The following is a 23,266-nucleotide window of genomic DNA, read 5'->3' on the forward strand; positions in this document are numbered from 1 at the left end:
CCAAGGTGGATGGAGGCTGGGTGGAAAGTGAGCAGAGGAGCAGGCAAGAGGGTGGGCAGGTGGGTGGAGAGGCCGAGGGTGGATGGACGGGTGGGTGGAGAGCCCGAGGGTGGATGGAGAGCCCGAGGGTGGATGGAGAGCCCGAGGGTGGATGGACGGGTGGGTGGAGAGCCCGAGGGTGGATGGATGGGTGGGTGGAGAGCCCGAGGGTGGATGGACGGGTGGGTGGCCCGTGGATGTATTCCACATACAAAGAGACAAAAATAAGAGCCGATAAGCAGTCAACAAGAAGCAAGCTTTGGTGCTGAGGCTTGAAGCGGGGCAGGCCCGTGCAGGGCTCTGCGTGGGGCAGACATGGCGAGGGATGGCGGGCCCCACCTGCCTTCGGTTTCTGGCACTGCTGGGTTCATTCAGGCCGCAACAGCCTTCAGAAAGGCATCTCCAAGCCGCGCAGCCCTCCCCGACACCTCTGATGTTCAAGAAGCAGACACTCGCCGCTTGCTTACAATAAAAGGTCCTCTCACTGACTTCCGAAGGGTAGGTGCGCGTTTGCTTTATTGGTAGACAGACGCGGCCGCCCCTGCGGTGACGCAGCCCGGCACGGCACGCGGAGGCCTATTAAAACATAGCCACTTCTACGGGTTGCTATTTTCTGTCATAGAAAAGAAGTCCTTGCCCTTAGATTCACATCCACGTACATGGTACGTTAACACCAATCTGTTTCGCACACGGGGCCACACACACATTTTACACAGGAGATCTTCTACAACAAATTTATACAACAGGAGGAAGGCACCGCGCGGGGCTGACAGCGAAGCCACGCGGCCCCCAGGACCGCAGCCGACGCCCCGCGGACACCACCCCGACTCCGCAGCTCACATGCCCAGGGGGGTGATCAGGGATCAGGTCGGCAAACCCCAGGACGCCAAGTGAGTGCCCCCAACGCAACAACCACCTCACCCACGTCAGAGATGCCAGGTGAGTGCAGAGTCGGCAGCACTCTGTGAATCCAAACTGGAGTAATCAGGAGTTCGTAAATGACTTCTACCTGCATCGCTCTTGCTCTGGCGTTCCAAGCCTTTCACACGAGGAAGGAGAACCAGACACAAGCGAGCCTAGCAGGGGCGGTGCTGGGCCCTGGGTGTGGCTGTCAGGGTGGGACACAGCCAGGTGGAAATGCTGCTGACATTCCCTTCCGGAGCCAGCGCTTCCATTCACCCCTCAGTGTAGGCTGCTCAGTGCAGGGACGTTTAACCGGCCTGCCTCAAGCGAAGTCCATCACACCAGCTGTTTCCAACACGAGAGCCGACAGGACACTTGGGGCTCCGGGTCCCTCCGTCCGCCGTCACTGTGGAGGCGAAGCACACGCGCTTGCACACCGCTGGCTGAGACCCGGTGGCTCGATCTCCAGGGGAGGGGACATCCTTCCCCAGGCTTTGTCACAAGGACCGGAGTGGACGGCCTTTTGATCTTCCCCTGGGATGGCGAGCGCCTGGCTGGTGGGTGGGGCAGCTGCCGGGTGCCTTCGGGACAACCTGGCATGAAGCGGGCGGTGCCTGCGGACAGCCCCTGCCCTGACCGACTGCGTCTCCCATCGCCAGCCTCCGCTCCGTGCCTCGGCCCCCGACAGAGCGAGCCGAGTGTGAGCACAGCATCCGTGGTTCTGTCCACACACGGACCACGGCACGGCGGTGGACCGAGGCCCACACGGAGCCCCGGCTCCGTGGGAGCTCACTAGGTCTTGCTGCGCCGCAGGAGCGTGGCCGTGGCGCCCGGGCTGCCTTGGAACTTGAGGCTCTGGAGGTTGATGTGGGCCCCGTGCTTGAGCAGGGTCTCCACAGTGTGCGCGTGCCGGCCCCGGGCCGCCAGGTGCAGGGCGCTGAAGCCCTGCTCATCGGACAGGTCGATAAGGTCGGCGCTGACCAGCTCCTCCACCACCTCTGAGTGCCCGTGGGCCGCGGCCAGGTGCAGGGCCGTCTGGTTCAGGGGTCCCCGGGCCAGCACGTTGGCCTTCTCCTCCAGGAGCAGCTTCACAGTGGCCAGGTGTCCGTGGCGGGCCGCCAGGTGCAAGGCAGTGCAGCCCTCCGCAGTCACGGCCTCCTTGCCCGCGCCGCGGTGCAAGAGCAGCCTGGCGGTGCTGGTGTGCCCCGTTTCCGCGGCCACGTGCAGGGGTGTCTGCGCCAGCAGGCTGCAGATGTTGACGTCGGAGCACAGGTCCGTGAGGATGCGGGCCACGCGGTAGTGCCCCCGCTGGGCGGCCAGGTGCAGGGGCGTCTTCCCGTCCAGCGTCTGGGCGTTCACGCTCACGCCAGGCTGCCTGGCCAGCAGCTTGACGATGGAGAGGTGGCCCTGCCAGGCAGCGTAGTGTAGGGGCAGCCAGGCGTCCTTCCCCTGCAGACCCACGTCCACGCCCCGGCGCAGCAGGAGCCGCACGATGTTCTCCTGCCCGTGCTGGCACGCCACATGCATGGGCGTCCGGCCCTCGAAGTCCACCTCGTTGATGGACGCGTTCTTCTCCAGCAGCTGACGCGTACTGGACTCGTCCCCATTCTGGGCCGCAAAGTGCAGGGCCGTCCACTGGTCCTCATCTTTGGCGTTGACGCTGATCTTGCGGGACAGCAGGAGCTCCGCCACGCCCCGTGCCCGCCGCTCCACGGCCACGTGCAGCGGGGTGGAGCCCTTCCTGTTGGTGAGGTTGGGGTTGGCGTTGTTGAGCAGCAGCCACTTGACGCACTCCTCCTGCCCGGCCTCCACCGCCAGGTGCAGCAGGCTGGCGCCGCCGTCCAATGCCAGGTCCACGTCCTGGGGCTGCAGGATCTTCATGAGCCTGCTCGTGTCCCCGGACACGATGGCGTCCACCAGCTTCCTCTTCTGGATGTCCGCGGTGCCCAGATCTATGGGGATAGGAGAAGGGTGGTCAGGGCGCGGCTGGTCCCCCCTTGGCCTTTCCAGGCCTGGCTGCTGGCAGGGGAAGCTCCGCCCCGGGGGGCTTTCGGGGGAAGGGAGTAGCAGCCCACACCCCACCACCTTGTTTATTTTACATGGGCCCAAGGAACGGATGAGGTAGCGGAGGTGATCTTGTCACACTGGAAGGTAAACAGCCCTTTAGCCACCTCATGAGGTGGAGACTGGGTGAAGATGTGAACCTGGAGCACCCTGGTCCCACAAAACTGCGGACGGCTGACATGCCTTCACTGGAGAGAACGGCGGCCCGGGAAGCCGCGGCGGGACCTGGTCTTTGGAAACCTTGGCCTGCCCCTCACCTGCCTCTCCACGGCCCACTAAGTCCTGGAGCCAGGGGGTCAGCCAGCCCCCAGCACGGTCCCCCTCGCACGGGCCTCTTGTCCTGGGGGACATCACAGAATAATCCTCAAAGGATGAGGCCTCTCATCTCAGGACCCAAACCCAACTCTATTCCTTAAGAGTCCTGCCACAGAGCAGCTCTCCGCCCTGGCAGGCCACGGCCCTGGGCCGCAGGGAGGGCTGCCATTTTCCTCCCTCTCTTCTACCGAAACCCTCTCCTGCAGCTGTCCCCACCCCAACACCTCCCTCCTTCCAGGACCACAGCCTCGCTGGCCCGGCTGCCCACGGGCTCTGCGTCCTGGGTGGAAAGCCCCCGCCCGAGACAGGGCAGGGCCAAGCTCACCCCCAGACTGGCAACAGGGAGCCAGATACACACCTGGGGTCAGGGACAGGTAAAGAAAGAAAAGAAAAGCCATCAAAATTACCTTAGGAAGATAGGACAGGCTGCCTGGAGAAAGCTTTACGTTTTTGAACAGACGCTGCACACGGGCATGCGTGGGGCACGCGTGGGATGGGGCACCAAAGCGTGTGGGGAGGGGAAGCTGGGCACGCGTGGGACGGGGCACCAAGGCGTGTGGGGAGGGAAGCTGGGCACGCGTGGGACGGGGCACCAAGGCGTGTGGGGAGGGAAGCTGGGCACGCGTGGGACGGGGCACCAAAGCGTGTGGGAGGGGAAGCTGGGCACGCGTGGGACGGGGCACCAAGGCGTGTGGGGAGGGGAAGCTGGGCACGGCGTGGGAACCCACTTCCACAAGGGGAAGAGCTCGTGCGGGACACAGTGCAATCCTGGCTACTCAGGGGCCGGGACCCGAGGAGCACAGTCCAAAGCCAGCCGAGCAGGACAGCCTGCGAGACGACCATCTCAGCCACCAAACAGCTGGAAGTAAGGTGCAGCTGAAGTGGTGGAAAGCCAGCCTTGAGAGAGCAGCTGAGGGACAGTGCCCAGGCCCTGTCCAAGCCCTATTGCCAGCACGCACGCATGCTTAATTCAGTAGTTAGGGGGCAGCAAAAACCAGGATTGATTGTGGGTGACGCGACGTCCCTCTTCCTGCTCACTGACTGGCCACACGCTGCCCACCAGCCCAGAGAAACAGGCGTCACTCACTCACCGCCTGTGGAAGGCTCTCGATCGAAGGACAGCGACAGCGACCCCCTGGAGGAGAAGGCGGAGTCCACCGAGGACACCCCCGAGAGCCTCTTGCCGCTGCTGCTGGAGGACGGGCGCTTGCACTCGGAGGAGCCTGGGCTGAGCGCCTCGGGGCCCTCCAGGGCCTGGGAGATGCCGGAGTCCAGCTGGGATAGCAGCTCGGAGAGGCTGCAGTCGTTACCCAAGGGCGGGGCGGAGGCCGGCGGGAGGCGGGAGGACCCTGGCTCAGCCTGTGACACAGAGAAGGGGCAGCTGGTGAGGGCTCTGCCTCCACCAGGCTTCCCACCACAAAGCCGTTGCGAGAGGAGAGCGTGCTCCTCAACACGTCTGCCTGCCCCCCCTTCCCCCGGCACCGTCCAGACAACAGGCCAGTGGCTTGGGACCGGCCTAGACAGAACTCAAAGGAAGGAGAGGAAATTGAGCTGTGTTAAGCCCAGCTTGGGGTCTGCGCAGGAGTAAGGAGCAGGGTGAGGCCAGGCTACGGCCAACAAGCCATCAGAAACCAACGCTAGGCTACTGGGTGGCTCAAAGAGGTGTGGCTTGTGCCCGGTAACCTGACTGAACACCACATCCACTACTCTATTTACTCCACTCGGTGGCCTGGCACACTGAGCTCCGTCTACCTGCTACGTGCTATGCCTGGCTGCCTTCGTGGGCCTTATCAAGGGCCAGGTCCACCTGTACCAGCCCCTACCAGCACCTTTGTCCTGACTCTCACCTGAGCCTTCCATGTTTACCCATCTCCCTGGAGAAACTGCCCGACGCCAGATAAGGCTCAGCTGTAGAGCTGGCTTATCAGACCTCACGCTGCACACCTGCTCAGCCTTGGTACCTGGAGGGCGCTCGGCTAGCCTGGCATTTGGAACCTCTTATCATCTCTGAAGTGACCTCAGTGACACTCGGCGAGTAAACCATTTATGAGCAGCTTCTCATTTATGACCGGCTTCTCAGGCTGGTTCAGGTGCAGAGGACGCGGGCGCCCGGGAGAGGGGCCTCGCGTCTGTGGCTCGCACAGCACAGGCACCGGGCGGGACGGGCCGCCCGTGGGATCCGCTCGCGTGAACGGATGGGCGCAGGCCGGGCTCAGGAGAAGGAGGTTTGGAAAACTCTACTGTGGAGAACCCCCTACCTCACTCCTGGGCTCCGGGGAGCCTTTCCCGCCCAGCTCGGGAGTGGCTTCCTTCACCTCCTCCTCAGGCTTTTCACACAGGTCCTCCGTTTCAGAAGTAATCTCTTCAGGGGGAGAAAACAAGAAGCACATGATTTTTTTCCCCCCTAGTTGGTGGTTTAAACTCTGGGCCTGGGCGCTCTTCCTGATACTTCAGCTCAAGGCGCATGCTCTACCACTTGAGCCTCAGCGCCACTTCTGGTTTTCTGGTGGTTTACTGAAGAGTTTCACAGACTTTCCTGCCCAGGCTGGCTTTGAACCATGATCCTCCGATCTCTGCCTGAGTAGCTAGGATGACAGGCGCGAGCCACCGCGCCCGGCTTCACGTGTGATTTAGATAATGGTATCTGTGGGATGCTGAGGTGACAGGGGATGCCAGACCCTGAGACCTGTTGGCAGCAAGCCAAACACTGCCACTTCCCAGGCAGGCTGCAAGCAGGGCCAGGAGCAAGTGCCATGGGCACCCATCTGCAGGGGCTCCCCGGGCTCTGTGGGTGCCTTCCCCAGTCACCCGCTGCCCCCACCAGTGCCCTCATGTTGAATGTCCGCAGGGACAGTCCCTCACGGGAGGACTAGACCCAGGAGAAGTGAAAGGAAGGCGGCAGGTCGCCTGGCAGGTCAGAGGTCGTCTCCGGAACAACGTGCTGCCCTATCAGAACTTGAACTTGGGCATTTTGATCTCCCTGGGCTCCACTGGGCAGCAAATGCGGCTCAGGCTGGGAACCAGGGGCAGGGAGGGATGGAGCTGAGCACTGGCTTCCCACAGCCCCGGCCCAGCATGGAGGGCTGAACCACCAAGGCCAGGCCTGAGCCAAGCCACGTGTGCAGCGTCCACACGACCCGCCGTTCCCCACCGCACCTGAGCTGGCCCCCGCGCCTGCCCAGGTCACGTGACCAACTCACCCTGGAAGGCGGGCCGCTCGTGAGGGTCCTCGTGCCAGCACCTCTGCATGAGCTGGATCAGGTTGCTGCAAGCCCGGGGCCGGGGCCTGCAGATGGGCGGGAGTTCGGGGCGGAGGCCCTTCACCACCTTGACCATGATGTGTAGGATGTTTTTCTCATCTGCAAAGGAGAGAAGGACACATGAAGGCACCACTGCCCCATCTTCCAGGTTTCGCAAACAGCCTGTCGCATCCAACTACCCAGCAGCTCTGGGTTGTGGTGGGGAACCAACCCAGGCAGGAATCACAAAAAAATGAATCACCCATTAATCATAAAAAAGCCAGAAGCAGGGGCTGGGAAGGTGGTTCAGTGGTAGAGCACTTGCCTTGCATGTATGAGACCCTGGGTTCAATTCCTCGGTACCACATATGCAGAAAAAGCCAGAAGTGGCGCTGTGGCTCAAGTGGTAGAGCGCTAGCCTTGAGCTGAAGAGCTGAGAGACAGTGTCCAGGCCCAGAGTTCAGTACCCACAACCAAAAAAAAAAAAAACAGAAGTAGAGATCTGGCTCAAGTAACAGCTAGCCTTGAATGAAAAGGCTAAGGGGCAGTGCCCAGGCCCCGAGCGCAGGTCCCATTCCAGCTCACAAAAATAAATAGTGCAGCCGGGTTCCGGTGGCTCACACCTGTAATCCTAGCTATTGAAGAGGCTGAGATCTGAGGATCACAGTTCAAAGCCAGCCCAAGCAGAAAAGTCCGTGAGACCCTTATCTCCAATAAACCACTAGAAAACCATTAGTGGTGCTGTGGCTCAAGCAGTAGAGCGCTCACCTTGAGCTCAAGAGCTGAGAGACAGCACCCAAGCCCAGAGTTCAAACCCCACAACTGACCAAAAAAAACCCCAAAGAAACAAAAAACCAAATAGGGCCTGTCTCTGGAGGACACAATGTACCCAGGACACAGAGCAGCAGGGCTCCGCCGTCATCACCATTCCTGTCCCGGCTCGCCCGCCATTGCTGTTATTTTGGCTCAGCTTCTGCAGGAAGGAGCCAGGTGACCCCAAGGAAGCCAGATTTGTTTTCTGTCCCACTTAAACCGCGCGGCCCATGCATGAAGCCGCCCAACTCTCCCATTCCCACAGCCCTCGCCGCCCCTACATTTCCAAACACGCCCTCTGCAGAGGCAGGGTGGAAAGTTGGCCCAGCATCACGGGCCGCTGGCGGGGATCCGTCCCGACTCCGCTCCACTTTCCCGTTAAGTCTTGTGCAACAGCTGTGTTCCGTCCCTGCAGGTTATTTCCAGCACCTTGCAGACTTTTCCAACCCCGACAGGCTCGCGAACCGAATGAAAGTGAAGGCAACACCCCGGAGCAAGTATGGGCTGAAGAGGCCTGCAGGACGCCCGGCGCCCGCACCCTGAGCCCCAGATCCAGACAGGAGGCAACAGAACACCAGGACCGCGGTGGGCAATGCGGACACCACGCAGCTGGCTCCCGGTGTCACTTCTACTGGACAACTGAATACCCAACTGGCAGGCCGGCACAGAGGAACCCAGAGCACGGGGTTCCACGGGGGCCCACCGGGATGAAAGGGCCACGCGCACGGAGACAGCACGGACGCCAACTCTCAGAAAAGAGATGCCGGGTGACTGTTTGGATTTTAACAAGTCCCCAAGACGCGCAATCTCACTTGTCCCTCGTCTGTACTGGAGCCAGCATGGGCTCCCAGGCCTCTGCGTGTAAGCGGGAGCTTTACTTCCGAACCTCTTTGGCCGCGCCACACAATAGGAGTGCCAGCCAAGGAAGGAAGGAAAGATCACTTCCCAATGCAGCCAGAAGCCACTCAAGGGTCACAGTAATCCCAGTCAAGGTATTCAAATCGCAAGGGCGGAAGTGGGAGCAGGGGGTGCCCGAGAGACGCGGGGCCCTCGGCTACACCAGAATCCGCTGGGGAGTGGGGCGATCCACCCGCCCGCCACTGCAGACGCCCTCGCGGAGGGTGCGAGCATCTCTGCTGCACAGCTGTACCCTCGCAGTCAACACGGCGTCTTCACCACGACTCTTCCTTGCTTTGCTTTTTATGTTTTTGTTTTTCATGGGCCTGGGTCTCACGTAGCAGCCAAGCCATCCACCAACTCCTGGGCTCCCTGCCTCAGTCTCCCAAGGGCTGGGATGTCAGATCGGCACCACATCAGTTTAGGTCCTTTTTTACAATTAAAGCTATGTATGTATTTATTTATTGTGCTGGTCCTGGGACATGAACCCGGGGCCTGAGCACTCCATCACTTGAGCCACAGCTCTACTTCCAGCTTTTTTTTCCTCCCTGGTTAACAGGGCATAAGAGTCTTACGGACTTTCCTGCCTGGCTGGCTGCTAACAGGGAGCTCCAGCTCTCAGCCTCCTGAGTAGCTAGGATTGCAGGTGTGAGCCACCGATGCCTGGATTGCTTGTTTGTAAACGAAAAGGAAAAGGCGTTATCTGGAAACGTCCAGCAGAGGCAAATCCATAGAGACAGAGAGCGAGGCCACCAGGAGCTGCGAGGAGCAGGAATGAGGACAGACATCTGGAGAGATGAGAATCTTCCAGAATCAGAGAGTGGTGCTGCTTGGGCATACTGAATGTCACAGCATTATACATTTAAATGGTAAAACTAAGAAAATTCTAGGTGTATTTTCCCACCACCACTGGAAAAAAAAAACTGATTAGCACAAACAAAGAGACACCTTCAGGCCTGCCTTGTCCCACATGTAAATAAGACGGCGCCAGTGCTTTGTCAGAGGCAGAATTCTCAGCCTGCAATGAGGCTCCACGCCCCGTGACAGGACAGGGCAGGCCCCGCCCTGAGCCCGGCTTGGGTGGCATGGCCCAGAGCGGGGGCCACCGCAGAGCTGAGAAGACACTGGAAGTACACCCCCCAACATCGCCAGCAGGGCCACTCACCTGAAAATGGCTTCTTTTGTGTCAGCACACCCCAGATCACGATGGCAAAGCTGAAAGGGACACAGGGATGTGAGTCATCTGTGAGCTGGAGCCTCCAAAAAGACCCAGGGCACTGGCATACCACCCCAGGGCCGGAGAAGCAGAGGAGACCTGCTCCTGCACTTCCAGAGGGCCCGGGGGGGGGGCAGTGGAGGAAGCCCATGGTTTGTAGCTGAGATGCTCAGCAGCTGCGACTCTGCCAGCTGAGCTAGGCCTCAGACAGCAGCGAGGTCCCCAGAGCAGCTCTGCAGCTGGGCCCGGGGCTCCCAGGAAGAGTGGCCCAGCACAGGCAGGTGCTCAGCACTGCAGAATAAGGGCAACAATGTGCTTATGGCACCGATCTCTTCTCTGTTGTGGCTTCAACCCTCGGAGACACAAATTCAGGTTCTAACCAAAACCCTGGCAGCCCACAAGGGCTGTTGAAGAGTGCACAGATGCCGGCTACTCGGGAGACTGAGACCGCAGAGCACCGTTCACTAGCTCTGGCAGCAGGAAATAAATGGAAGGTAGTAGTTTAGGCTGTCTGGGGCAAAAAGGGAAACTGTATGTCCAAAATAAGCAGGGGAAAAACTGGCTAGGAACACGGTTCAAACACAAAGCCCTGCGTCCAAACCCTATTCCACCAAAAACGCAGAAAGTAATATCAGGAGACAAGTAGCTGAGCTCGAGTCTGTCTGTATTTCTTTCTCTCTCTCTATATACATGTAAATTATATACATACTATACATACTCTGAATAGATATATGTAGATATCCCGAATAACCTTATATATATATATATACATTATATGTATATATGTGTGTATATATGTATATATATGTGTGTGTATATATGTATATATATACACATACATATACATATATATATATATAAAAAATAGGGGCTGGGAACATGGCTTAGTGGTTATACATGCTTGCCTAGCATGCATAAAGCCCCAGATATGATCCCTCAGTACCACATACACAGAAAAAGCCAGAAGGGGCATTGTGGTTCAAGAGGTAGAGTGCTAGCCTTGAGCAAAGAAGCTCAGGGAAAGTGTCCACCCTGAGGTTCAAGCCCTAAGACTGGCAAAAACATACACACACACACACACATACACATATGTAAAATTGGAAGAGTACAAAATAAATTACTCTGGATACACCAAAAGTGGGCTCACCCTGGCTCATTTTTAAAAACCAGAGACAAAAACATAAAAGCCTTGAATCCACGCGCTGAGCCTGCCCAGGGCCCGTGTGGAGAGCAGCTGTGTACAGACACCCAAGACTTGACTTCCCACTGAACATTAACTGCTTTTTGCAGGTTCAAAAGTTGAAACTCGATTCTCCAACAGGCAGCTCATGTCATCCCGCGCGATCGCGATGCGCACAAGCCGTGACTAGCCCCGCAGGGCCATCCCCAGGACGCTGAGGGCGGCACCCCGGCTTTGTCAAACCAGTCTGCCGGGAAGGCAGTGGCACCGGCAGGAGGTGGGGCCGGATGCCGGGGCCGCCCAGGCTTCAGCGCACACCTGCTCTCTCCCTCCTCCCTTCTCCAAGAAGAAAGGCTGTGCTGGAGCCCTGTGCCATCTGGAGAGGGCAGGGAGGGGCGCCTGGACGGGTCAGAGCGCTGGTGGAGTTGTGGCTGGTGACTCTGAGCACAGGCTTGGAGTGGGCCGCGGAAGCTGCTCACCCCAATGGACCCAAGGGCCACAGAAAGCAGCAGGCGCTTCCGACAGACAAGCCATAAAGCCCACATTCTGCACTAATGCCAAAGCGTGTACGGGGAGAACTGGCAGCTGCTCTGCCGCCTCCACCTGGCACCAGCAGATACCCTCCCCCTCAGCCAGCACTGCCCAAGGAAAGAAAGGTCTCCGGGTGCCCAGGTAACTGGATCCAACAGGCAAAACCGTGAGCCAGACAGGCATGTCCAGTCCCTTTGTGCATACAGCCAAGGACTGAGGGGCACCGGGCCATTCAGGAAGCTGTTGTTCTGGGCACACAAGCCAGCCTCGCTCCTCTCACCCCCCCCCCCGCCCCTGGGCACACAGGGATGGAGTCCAGCGCTCATACCTGTAGACATCGTGCTTGGTGTCAAAAAGCCGAGTCTTCTCCCGGATGCGCTCCGGGGGGAGGTAGGCAATGGTCCCAAACAGGCCGTCCATGCTGAGGTCGTGTGTGTGCGACAGCCCGTTGACCTTGGCCAGTCCAAAGTCAGAGATCTGCAACAGTGGTGGGAAGGAGACACTGGTCTTCAATGGAGCCGCACCAGGCCAGCGCCAGCATCTCCCCTCGGCCACGGCAGACTCCTGGCCCCCGGCCCCGCGATCCCACCCACAGTCAGGCCAGGCCTGCTCCTGGAGAGCTCCTGGCCTCTCCAGCGAGTCCTGCCTCCGGGCAGAAGCTGCAGCAGAGCCAAATCTGGGGGCATCATGAGCTGTGAGCTTGCCCTTGATGGGTGGGAAAAACATGGTGCTTTGAGGGAGGACATTGATTTTAAGGAACTCGAGAACAACAGCCCTTCTGTAAGAAGCATCGGTGTAGACTTGGAGAAATGCAGCCCTCAGTCTTCAGGCAAAGAGGACACGTGAGGAAGGCCGGGCATCCGGTTATGCAACCTGCCAGCTGGGAGCCACAAGTGGCAGCACGTCCTCTACAGCACAGCGTGCCCGCAGAGGCTTTAAAGAGCAACACACACCTGGCACCCTTCCTCACCAGGCGCCCGCTGACTCCCCCAGACACAGCGCCCCCTGCCACCCATGCCCAGCACCCTCAAAAGCAGCCACGCCTGCCCCCAAGTCTGTGGTTACAGGCAGGTCTCCGCTGGGCAGTGTCCAGACACCACGGGCAGGACTGGCAGGCCTCGGTCGGGAGGGCGGCCTCTCCTGGTGTAGACCAGACTTTGTGCTACTAGGTGGGATTAAAGGCTTGTAGACCTCCTGAAGGGCCCGCAACAGTCCCTTTCTCTTCCCCTTCAAGGCTGATGTATTTTTAAGCCTTTTAATTTGCTCCTGGGCTCCTCCTCAGACACACCCAGACAGCGAGAGGAAATGGCTGAGTCAGGGCTTCGCCTCTGCCAGGCTGGCCATGCCCACAGGGAGCCGTGGGCATCAGTCTCCACAGCTTCACAGCAGGAAGAACTCAAGCCAGTCGGTGAGCCGCTCTTCCAGTGATCCCTGAGCCCAGGGGAAGAAGGTGGGGTAAGGGGGAGAGGGCAATCCCCGGGACCGGCCCTGCAGTCAGGGACACAGACACCAATCCGGGGCCTGCTTGGTTCTGTTGGCTCCACAAGCCCCTAAGGCCTGGGGAGGGAACCCTAACCCCCCTTCCCCACAGCTCTGGGAAGGAATCTGCCAATTCCCTAGGTTAAAGCCACCACCCTGTTCGGCAGACTCCTTGCGAGGAGCAGGTTTAGAGCGAGAAGTACCCGCAACTGGCAAGATTTTAAACTCCAGAACGAAGGTACAATAGGACTTGACCCCAGTGCCAGGTGCTTTGCTTCTGTTCCTCCCCGTCACTGCCAGAGATCTTCAGAATGCTCTCGGTGATGAGAAAGTCACCGCATCGTGTAAGACCTGGCGTCACGTGCACGCCGGGGCAGAAGACGGCCTTTCCCACTCACCCTGAGCTCACGGCGACGGGCAGCAAACGCCTCGTGATTCACAAACCCGCTCTCCAGCTGGCACATGACTCAGTATCCCCAGGAGCTCAAGGCGCACAGGAGCACTCAGAGCATAATCCCTCCACTTCAAGTCTGGCTGGACGGGACCAACCCCGTGGCCCACCGGGGCCTCCAGGAGAGGCAGCGCAGATGCGCCAGGCCGCGCCCTCCCGCGCCAGGGCTCTGCAGAGCCTGGTGTGGACCAGCCGGTGCATGAGAACCAAACCATGGTATTCCACTGGCTACCCGACCCCAACACAGACACTCAGAATCCTGAATAGGATGCTAATACGGACAATATAATAACAGGAATAATGATGATAACAATGGGAAGTAAAAACTTGAAGTAGGGGCTGGTAAGATGGCTCAGTGGTAGAGTGCTCACCTAGCATTCATGAAGCCATGGGTTCGATTCCTCAGTACCACATACACAGAAAAAGCTGGAAGTGGCGCTGTGGCTCAAGTGGTAGAGCGCTAGCCTTGAGCTGAAGAGCTGAGGGACAGCGCCCAGGCCCAGAGTTCAGGCCCCACGACCGGACCCAAAAAAACCCAAAAAACAAAAAAAAACTTGAGGGCTGGGAAGGTGGCTCAGTGGTAGAGCGCTTGCCTTGCATGCTTGAGGCCCTGGGTTCGATTCCTCAGCACCACATAAGCAAAAAGAAAAAAGCCGGAAGTGGTGCTGTGGCTCAGGTGGTAGAGTGCTAGCCTTGAGCTGAAGAGCTGAGGGACAGCACCTAGGCCCAGAGTTCAGGGCCCACTACCGGACCCAAAAAAAAAAAAAAAAAAACTTGAAGTAGTGTTGTGGAATTTCAGCCCTACTCATTCACCTGCGGAATGGCAGTGTGGGCCTGGGGCACGAGGGGGCAGAGGGGATGGATGGCAGGAGAGGGGGCAGATGGCAGAAAGGTAGCTCCTACCTCAAGATTCCAGAACAGAAGCCTAGTAACAGTCCACTGAAAACTGCCCAGAAACCCGAGGCCGGGCGACACAAGGCACCGAAGCTGTGGCCAGGGCTCGAAAGCACAAACTCTTAGCAGCCAGGCACCATGTCACACCCTGGGAGAGGCCTTTCCAAGGGGGCTCGGCCCGCGCTGTCCTCACCTCTCTAGCTGACCGCCAGGACTCCTCACCAACCACCAGAGCAGCCCCGGCTCCTCAAAGCCAGCTGTGTCAGAGCGGAGGTGACACAAACCCAAGCCCTGGAGACGAAGGCACCATGACCCGCAGACTTGTCAGCAGTGAGTCCTCGCTTCCTCCACGGGCGGGCGTTCAGGGCCTGCTGGGCCCACGCCAGGCGTGCACCAGCACCTGGGGGCAAGGTAACCTACCCGTAACAAGAGCGCGGCACCCCCAGGGCGGGCCCGTGCTGCACCGCCAGTATGATCCCAGAAAGGGGACATCGCTGTCCTCTGAGCACAGCACCCCCAGGATGACCCCAGAAAGGGGACATCGCTGTCCTCTGAGCACGGCACCCCCAGGATGACCCCAGAAAGGGGACATCGCTGTCCTCTGAGCACGGCACCCCCAGGATGACCCCAGAAAGGGGACATCCCTGTCCTCTGAGCACGGCACCCCCAGGATGATCCCAGAAAGGGGACATCGCTGTCCTCTGAGCACGGCACCCCCAGGATGACCCCAGAAAGGGGACATCGCTGTCCTCTGAGCACGGCACCCCCAGGATGATCCCAGAAAGGGGACATCCCTGTCCTCTGAGCACGGCACCCCCAGGATGACCCCAGAAAGGGGACATCGCTGTCCTCTGAGGCGCGTCTCCTCCACTCACCCCAGCACTGTGTGCCAGCCACAAGAGGCGGAGGACAAGCACCCGCTGTGCTGAGGGTCTCTGCAGAGGCTCTGGGACCATAGCCGCAGGTGCCCCTGAGCAGCGACATTGGGAGTAGGCAGTCCCCACCTCACCGTCCTCAAATCCCCTCACCTGCACGCCCCACAGCCAGCCTGCCTGCCTGAAGGCCCAGCCCCAGGTTCGGCCATGGAATAGTCTGCAACCCTCTCCTCCCCTCCCCGCACCAACCGCCAGTGTCTGGTGGCGGATCACCAACCACTTTCCATGTACAAGCAGGAAGAGGAGGAGAGCACCAGGTTCTGGCTTCTGTTGCGTGACCCTGACCTCGAATCTACCCAGAGCCCTGCTGGCAAGTGACCACCATCCACTCTACAGGGAAGGGCATGGCTGCCCTGCCCTGGGAGAACTGAAGCGAGCCCTGCCAGCCAGCAGGAAACGGGAACCGGGGGCCGGGTGCGGGCACATGCTGAAGAGCGCGGGCACATGCCGGAGCTGAGGGCGGCTGCCTCGGCCCAAGCCAGGCGCTACCAGTCAGTCTCCACACTCTCCACTTCCTCTGGCCTCCGCCGGGGGCCAGGGCTGATCTCTCACTGCGTAAGGCCTGCGGAGCGCCTCCCGGTGACCGCTGTCAGAGGTCAACCAACTTCTCCACCTGCAGGGCCATGCAGGCCACGCGAGGAGCAGAGTGCATCCTGCGTTCAGGTCCCTAGCGGTCAGGCCCATGTGAGGAGGGGCGGACACAGAGTGCAGTGGGAGCGGGGGGAGCCAGGCCTGGGCTCGCGGGGTCCTCGGGGCCCTCTGCTTTTGTGGGGGTGCGGGCTATGTGCCCGCTGTGTACGCGTCACCTCCGGGATGGAAGGTGGGATACAGAGGCCCTTGGGGAAGATGCCAGATAGCCAAAGCAACACCACCTGAGACGAAGATGGCAACTGCACCCCGGCTTCTAAGTGCCAACTCAGCCACAGCAGCCTCCCACCGCAGTGCCCATCCACCCTCCAAGGCAACACAAAGCAAAGGAAAGGAAAGGCAGCGCCGCAGCAAAGCAGCACGGCACGCTCTGCCACTGGCAGGGCAAGGGCAGGCGCGGGGCAGGAGCCCGGGTCCCCGACGCTGCAGGGAGCCGGTGTCCTCATGGGGACCCGAGCCGCATGAGTGCGCAGCCGCTCCCTTAGCCCACGCAGACCTCGAGTCAATCTGGCTCTAAGTCCATACCCGGTCTCAAGGGTGCAGAGTTCAGTCACGCATCAGGACATGGGAAAGAGGCCTCAGTGTGCTTCCAGCAGTGAGGACAAGCTGGGCACCCTGAAATCTTTATCCCAAGAAAAGACCCTACCCTTGATCAAGTCTTTCCGTCCCAACTCCCAGCTCTATTCCTAATTCCCAGATGCCCTGGCCCAGAGCCCCCACTCCCCACCCCCAGGGGCACACGTGGTCCCCACCTTCACGTGGTAGTGGGCGTCCAGCAGGATGTTGGCGGGCTTCAGGTCCAGGTGCAGCAGGGGCGGGGACATGCAGTGCAGGAAGTTCATGCCCACAGCCGTCTCGTGCACGATGCGAAAGCGCAAGTCCCAGGGCAGCGGCTGGGCGGCCAGCAGTTTCTCCAGGGAGCCCGTCTCCATGTACTCCATGACCAGTCCCACCGGCTCCCGGCAAATGCCGTACACAGGCAGAACGTAGCGGAACTTGGCCATCTCCATCTTCTTGGCCTCTTCCAGAAGCTCCAGGCGCTCCCTGAAAAAGACGAAGCCGTGAGAAGCAGGCAGCAAGCAGTCACCAAGCAACGGACCCAGAGCTACTGGCCAGGACTTGGCCAGCTCCGCGTGTGAGCGAGCCTCCTGGGGGGGTCTCCAGCCTCAGCGGTCCAAACCCACCTCTGCCTCAGGTCATTGTAAGGCAGAGCAAGGGGCAGTGCTTGAGGCCCCGAATCTGGAGGCAGACGGGAGAGTTCAAGCAGGATGATGGAGGAGCCATTTACATTTGATGGACAGCTGCTATTTATCTAGTGGAAGAACCCCACTCAAGTCCTCTGCGCGAGCCCAACCATTTCTGGATCCACCCCCCCCTCCCCCTTGGCCAACAGAACCGCAGCAGCCCACGGCAGAGGGCTGAGGCCCCAGGCAGGGGCCATATTTACCTTTACACTAAAATATAAACAACGATGTGCCCAGAACCTAGTGGCTCAGCCTGTAATCAATCCTAACTACTCAGGAGGCTGAGATCTGAGGATCATGATTATTAAAAGCCAACCCAGGAAGGGAAGTCCATGGTACTCATCTCCAATTAATCAGCTGGAAGTGGAGTTGTGGCTCAAGTGACAGAGTGCCAGCCGTCAGCAAAAAAAAAAAAAAATCTAAGGTACAGCATCTAGGCCCTGAGTTCAAGACCACAGACCAGCATGTACACAAGTTCATTTTCACGGCTGACTAATACTTCAGTGCGTGAGTATACCATGCTTCATTCATTAACTCATTCATTCATGTACAGTCACCAGCTTTTGTCAATGAATTCTTACCAGGGACATATCCCCTTTGTTGGTACATGGTCTGTGGAGGTAAGAAGCTGCCACCCGGGCCTGCAGCTTTCAGAGCCTTAACATTTGCCCTCCAGCCCTACAGAGAGAACACTGGTAACTCTCGGGCTGAGGTCATCTCCGTGGTATTTTTACAGAGGTTCCCGGTGCGGTGTTTTGGTTTTTGCTTTTGTCGGGGCAGGGGTCAGAAGCAGCATGTGAGGCGGGGAAAGGGCTGACGCCGGAGGCTGTGCTGGCCATCCAGGTACGTATCTCCCCAAAGCGGACACGAGAGTGCTCAGAGTGCTCGGGAGGCGGCCTTACCCAGGGATAATCCGCTCTCTAGGATAATCCACTCTTCCCAAGGGAAGCCACTGGAGCTGGGAACTGGACAGGCCCGGGCAGGATGCAGAGTCCGGCACAAGTCCCTGCGGGCAACCTCAGGCAGAGCTGGGCCCCTGCCCGCCACAGGGGCTCTCCTGGGCCCAGAGCACGGTTGGGAGCGTAACCCTACACCTGCTTCCAGCTCGGCCTGCTGGAGGGCATGACACCACACTAAAAGGATGTGGTGGGCAAGAGCCTCCTGGGACCCCGCGTTTCCTGACCACAGCATCAAGTCCTCGGGGCTGAGCATCTCCAGGGAGCACCCCCTAATGAGGGTGGAGGAGGGGAGCGGCGCAGGCTGCGGGCATACCCCGAGGTCTCAAGGAACAGACTCTCTCCTGGCCCAGGAACAAGTGGATCAGACGTCAGGAATGGACCACTGAAGGACTAGAAAACAGGGTCCAAGAGGGAGAGTTCTTTGCACTGTGGCCGAATGGCCAACGACTGAAAGGCGGGGCGCTCCCAGAGGCGCGGAGCCAGGCCTCGGGATGCCTGGCTGGGTGGCAGGGAGGCCCCTGGGCAAGGTTCCCATACCTACCTACTCTGCCCTCCCTCCAGAGCCTAGTGCCTGGCCCGGGACAACCAAACCTGCAGCCGCAGGGCTGGAGACCACCGGGAAACAGAGCGCCGGGGGCCACCTCTGGCTTGGCGACCGGCACAGTCCAGACGCCAACCACAGGCATTTGAAGAAAAGGCAAATCCAGGTTTGGATCCCAGTGTCAAGCATCACGTAAAGGAAGCTGCTCAAGGAGGAGGAGTAAAGGCCGGGCCGGGCCGGGCTGGGCTGGGCTCCGCGCTCCTCTGGGGCAGTTGGTTAAACCAGGCTCTGTGGGGCTATTGGCATGGCTCAAGGGTAGACGTAGCAAACGTGAGACCATGAGTTCAAGCCCAAGGATGGAAAAAATTTAAAAACAGTCCTTAGTTCAAGGACCATCTCTAACGACAGCCCTAACTCCACCTGCCTGTCGCAGTGGGACCTGCGACCCGCTGGTGTTTCTTTTTCTGTCTGGTTCAGAATGAAACCCATCGTGTCTTTTTCCTCCTGATTTTATTTTTCTTTTAAAAAGTGGCCAGAGAGGCCAGGCACCAGTGGTTCATGCCTGTCATCCTAGCGACTCAGGAGGCTGAGATCTGAGGATTGCAGTTCAAAGCCAGCCCAGGCAGGAAAGCCCATGAGACTCTTATCTCCAATGAACCACCAGAACACCAGAAGTGGCGCTGTGGCTCAACTGGTAAGAATGCTAGCCTTGAGCGGAAGAGCTGAGGGACAGCACGCAGGCCCAGAGTTCAAGCCCCATGACTGAAAAAGAAAAAAAGGTCAGAGCCAAGTGCCGGGCTCACACCTATCACCCCAGCTACTCAGGAAGCTGAGATCTGAGGATATCGGTGCAAAGCCAGCCTAGGCAGGAAAGTCTGTGAGACTCTTATCTCCCTCCAATTAACAGAAAACTGTAAGTGGGGCTGTGGCTCAAAGTAGTAGAGCGCAGTCTTGAGTGAAAAAGCTCAGAGACAGCACCCAGGCCCTGAGTTCAAATCCGAAGACTGGGGAAAAAAACCCAACAACACAACAAGTGTTCAGTTTATTTTTGTTTTTTGTTTGTTTGTTTGTTTGTTTGGTTCCGGTCGTGGGGCCTGAACTCTGGGCCTGGGTGCTGTCCCTCAGTTCTTCAGCTCAAGGCTAGCGCTCTACCACTTGAGCCACAGCGCCACTTTCGGCTTTTTTCTTTTTGCTTATGTGGTGCTCAGGAATCGAACCCAGGGCCTCAGGCATGCAAGGCAAGAGCTCTACCACTGAGCCACCTTCCCAGCCCCAAGTGTTCAGTTTATATCCATCCTGCCTGCTAGGTGGCATGGGGCCAGGAGATTCTCCGGCAGAATTTGGGGCCCGACCTTCAAAGTGACTGAGCAGGGGGCCAGGAGCCCGGTGGCTCATGCCTGTATCCTAGGAAGCTGAGACCCGAGGATGGCAGTTCAAAGTCAGCCCAGGGGGGAAAGTCCATGGGACTCTTACCTCCTCTGGTTATGCACTACAAAAGCTGAAAGCAGAGCTGTAGCTCAAGGGTAGAGTGCTAGCTTTGAGCAATAAAGCTCAGGGACAGTGCTTAGGACCAGAGTTCAAGCACCAGGACCATATCAATCAATCAATCAATGCATCTATCCATCCATCCATCTACAGAGAGAGAGAGAAACACATAGCCAAGTGGGCAGGTTATGCCCTCCAGCGGGCTGGAGGCATGGACCAGCTAGTATTTATTTTTAAGCCAGCCATTCGCGACAGTGCACCCCCCTCCAGCTTGACGGATCGCAGGTATGTATTTCAAGACAAAGTCAACTCAGTGAATAATGCATACCTTGCTAGTAGAAACTATGAGCTCCTCTGCCTGAAGGACTAGACCTGCACGGGCCAGGGACTTGGGCTGCAGTGGTCAGTAGAGACAGGCAATGAGCACACATCTTCCTCTCCACTGTGCCAAGTTTAGCAAGTTCTCCTTCTCCCAGCCCGGGGGCCTTTCCAGAACAGAGACTCCATTTAAAAGGCTCTTCAGGTGCTGGGCTGCAGGGCAAAGCCAATCCCAGCTGAGTGAGCTGAGGGAGTGCACTGGGCTCTCCACACAGGGGCTTGCAGGGGGGAAGCCCCGGGCGGCCTCCCCCACCCCCCCCAGTCCCCCACACCAACTCCTGCCCCAGGGACAAAATTAGAAAACCCTCAGGGCACCCGGGCTGCTGAGGAAGGGGCGGTGGCGGCCTCAATTCAGGGCAGAAGGTCAAGGCCTTCACAGAAATTGCATCTGCCATCTCCAAGCCCGAATACCTCAGACCTCACTGCAACCTTTCCTGAGTTTCACACGGCCGTCGGCGTCCAGCAGGCTGCTCCCAAGTTCTAGCCTGCAGGAGACTCTGCAACTCAATAAGCGTGAAAGGTGCCAGGCTTTCAGCAGTGTCCCCAGCCCCCTACGGCGATTATTATGTAAAATACACCCCAGTAGTGTTTGCTCACTCAGGTGGCACAGGCTGCTTCCACAGGCCCGGAGGGTGGGTGCCATATTCTCATCTCCTTGGCCCAGGTGAAGAGGCGTGGACCTGGCTTCAGAGCAGGAACAGAGAAGGTACCCTTCCTGCCCCAACCCCATTCTGATTCTAAATGGAAAATTGGAGGTTCCACATCTTAAAGATATTCCTCAGTCATACTCTGTTCCATTTTCTCATCTGTAGTTAGCATAGTGTACCCCAGAAATGCCAGGAAAAGCATGTGCTGATCACTTCAGAAAGGAACTTTCCATGGTGTGTGTGTGGGGGGGGCACTCAGCTAACTCAAGAAATTCCAGAGCTAAAGACCTTGGGATGTACAAAGCTGGCCCAGGTGCCTGTAGACACTGGGGCCGGGAAGAGGCTGAGGTGAGAGGCGGGCAGGCCGTGGCACAGGCCCTGGGAAAGCACCCCAGGAGAAGCAGCGGGGATGTGGCACAGCCAGGCCCCAGCACTGCAGCCCAATTACATTCCCAGGGAGCCTCGGAGGGGTTCCCACACTGCTATTTTTAAAACTGACAAGAATCAGGCTTGTCCAATTGTCAGCACTGCGCTTACAAACCCGGGGTTTGCTCGGGCTCGCCCTGACTAGCCGGGGCCCAACTCTGCATCAGCAGCTCTCTCCAGGCACTTTGATTCTGAGCTTCCTCTTGGCTAGGGGTAAGGGGTCGGGGAGGAATAGGGCCTTTGGGGTCACCCTGTTCTCTCCTGATAAGTGAGTTCTCTCCTGGTAAGTGTGCCAGTCCAGACCCTCTCCAGGCCAGGGGACCCACATAAGTCAGAGAGGCCGGCAACCCTGGACCCTCCCAGGGCACCTGGCCCCAGAAATAAAGACACATGCAGTGAGGGGGCTGTCACTTGTGACCCCCCCCAAAGTACTCCGTGGGCACATACTGTTCTGCCCCAAGAGGCCTGGGCACCATGTACCCGGGAACAAGCTTGTCTGCATATTCATAAGGTCTGATGCCAGCCAGGCCCAGAGGGTTTAACAGCTGGGGCCAGGGAAGTCACCCCATGCAGATAGCCCTGGCCAGTAAAAAAGGCCTTATTCTCACCCACGGAGGTCTCTAAGCAACAGGTGGAGAAAGCCATAAATGACTTCATTCGTCCTGGAAAAAGGCCCGGACCACAGGGCCTCAAACAGGCAAGATAAAACATAGCTGGGAGGGCCGGGGGCCCCTGGGGAGTCCCACTCTTTTCTCAGGATAATGCAGGGTGGACAGCAAATCAGAAAAGTACTGGGCCAAACACAACTGCTTCAAGGTTTAGAAGCAATCTAGCTAGGCCAGGAAGCAACCAAGCCCTCAGGTACCACCCACCGCTGACAGAGGCAAATTCCTCTGCCGAGTCTCACGCCAGCCGAGCAGTGAACCACTGAGCCACTAACCTTCCTCACATAGCAGGGACCTCAATAGCTCAGCTACCGAGGGCAACCGGGCTGCCAAGCCGCCAGCCCTGCCTGCACACCCCCGGGGCCAAGTGCAGGAGGCAAGATCCTCTGACCTTGACTTAGCCACAGACATGCCACCACTTGCCTGGTTAGGGCAGAGCAGGAAAGACTTCCCCAGTTAAAGGACAAACACCTTTCAATCAAGACGAGCAACATCCCAGGTGACTGCCCATGGTGGAGAAGCCCGTGACCAGGTTCTGCAGGAAACATGGGCTGGCTGGCTGCCGCTAGGACCCAGCCTGCCCCGGGCGGTGCTTGTTTACCTACTTTCCATTACAAGAAAACGGCATCAACATACTTGCTAGTGAACGAAGCTCTCTGTGCCCAGGAAACGATAGCACAGCAACATACCCACGGCAGAAAAAGGCCGGGGTACCTTACAGAATCTAACAGTTGGCAACGATATTCAAAATGGTGTAGATTTCATCAAAGTAACCACAGCGCCCCTCCTGGCTGAGAGGGTCCCAGGATCCTTGGAACAGAGCGGGGAGAAGGGTTTTTTAAACACACAGCCCAAGTGACTTCAAGCTGGTGGTGATGACCTGATGGTGAACCTTCCGGGGAACACAGGGTTTGTGGGTTACAGGAAACAGCCACCAATGGCTCGGTGATGCTGCCCACCGGTGATGGGCCCTGGTCCTCAGCACAGCGGTGCTAGCAGGTCACACAGCACACCGGACACGCGCGTGGCCACCACAGCACCGCGCGCTGGGCTTCAGAGGCCCCGTCCCGACAAGAAGAGCACTGGCCACCATGTCTGAGTCGTCGAGTAACACTCAACTTCCAGGCATTAGTGCTTTCACCAGAGGGTTCGCAGCTGAAACGTCTAAGGTGACACCTACGAGGGGACCCGTCCACACGAAACGCGGAAATGCAGGGGGAACAGAATGGCTGTCCGATCGTCCCGCCCCGTCCCCGCGCCCGGGCCCGACGCCCCAGAGTCCTTCCCAGCCCATCGCCTGCCCCCCGCGGGCGCGGA

General features: G+C 58.7%; 1 protein-coding gene across 1 annotated transcript in view; it reads right to left on the reverse strand.

The window, feature by feature from the left end:
* Window positions 1–564: 564 nt before the first annotated feature.
* Ripk4 (receptor-interacting serine-threonine kinase 4) overlaps window positions 565–23,266 on the reverse strand; it is a 27,798-nt gene continuing 5,096 nt past the window's right edge. The window contains exons 4-12 of the mRNA XM_013027343.1: window positions 20,635–20,708; window positions 16,789–16,843; window positions 16,357–16,648; window positions 11,526–11,674; window positions 9,436–9,485; window positions 6,522–6,680; window positions 5,580–5,683; window positions 4,413–4,680; window positions 565–2,894 (exon numbers count right to left, since the gene is read on the reverse strand). Of these exons, the coding sequence (XP_012882797.1) occupies window positions 1,735–2,894; window positions 4,413–4,680; window positions 5,580–5,683; window positions 6,522–6,680; window positions 9,436–9,485; window positions 11,526–11,674; window positions 16,357–16,648; window positions 16,789–16,843; window positions 20,635–20,708 (2,311 nt within the window). The 3' untranslated portion in view covers window positions 565–1,734. The remainder of the gene's footprint in view (window positions 2,895–4,412; window positions 4,681–5,579; window positions 5,684–6,521; window positions 6,681–9,435; window positions 9,486–11,525; window positions 11,675–16,356; window positions 16,649–16,788; window positions 16,844–20,634; window positions 20,709–23,266) is intronic.

Source organism: Dipodomys ordii, unplaced genomic scaffold, assembly GCF_000151885.1.
Source record: "Dipodomys ordii isolate 6190 unplaced genomic scaffold, Dord_2.0 Scaffold103, whole genome shotgun sequence".
Classification (NCBI taxonomy): domain Eukaryota; kingdom Metazoa; phylum Chordata; class Mammalia; order Rodentia; family Heteromyidae; genus Dipodomys; species Dipodomys ordii.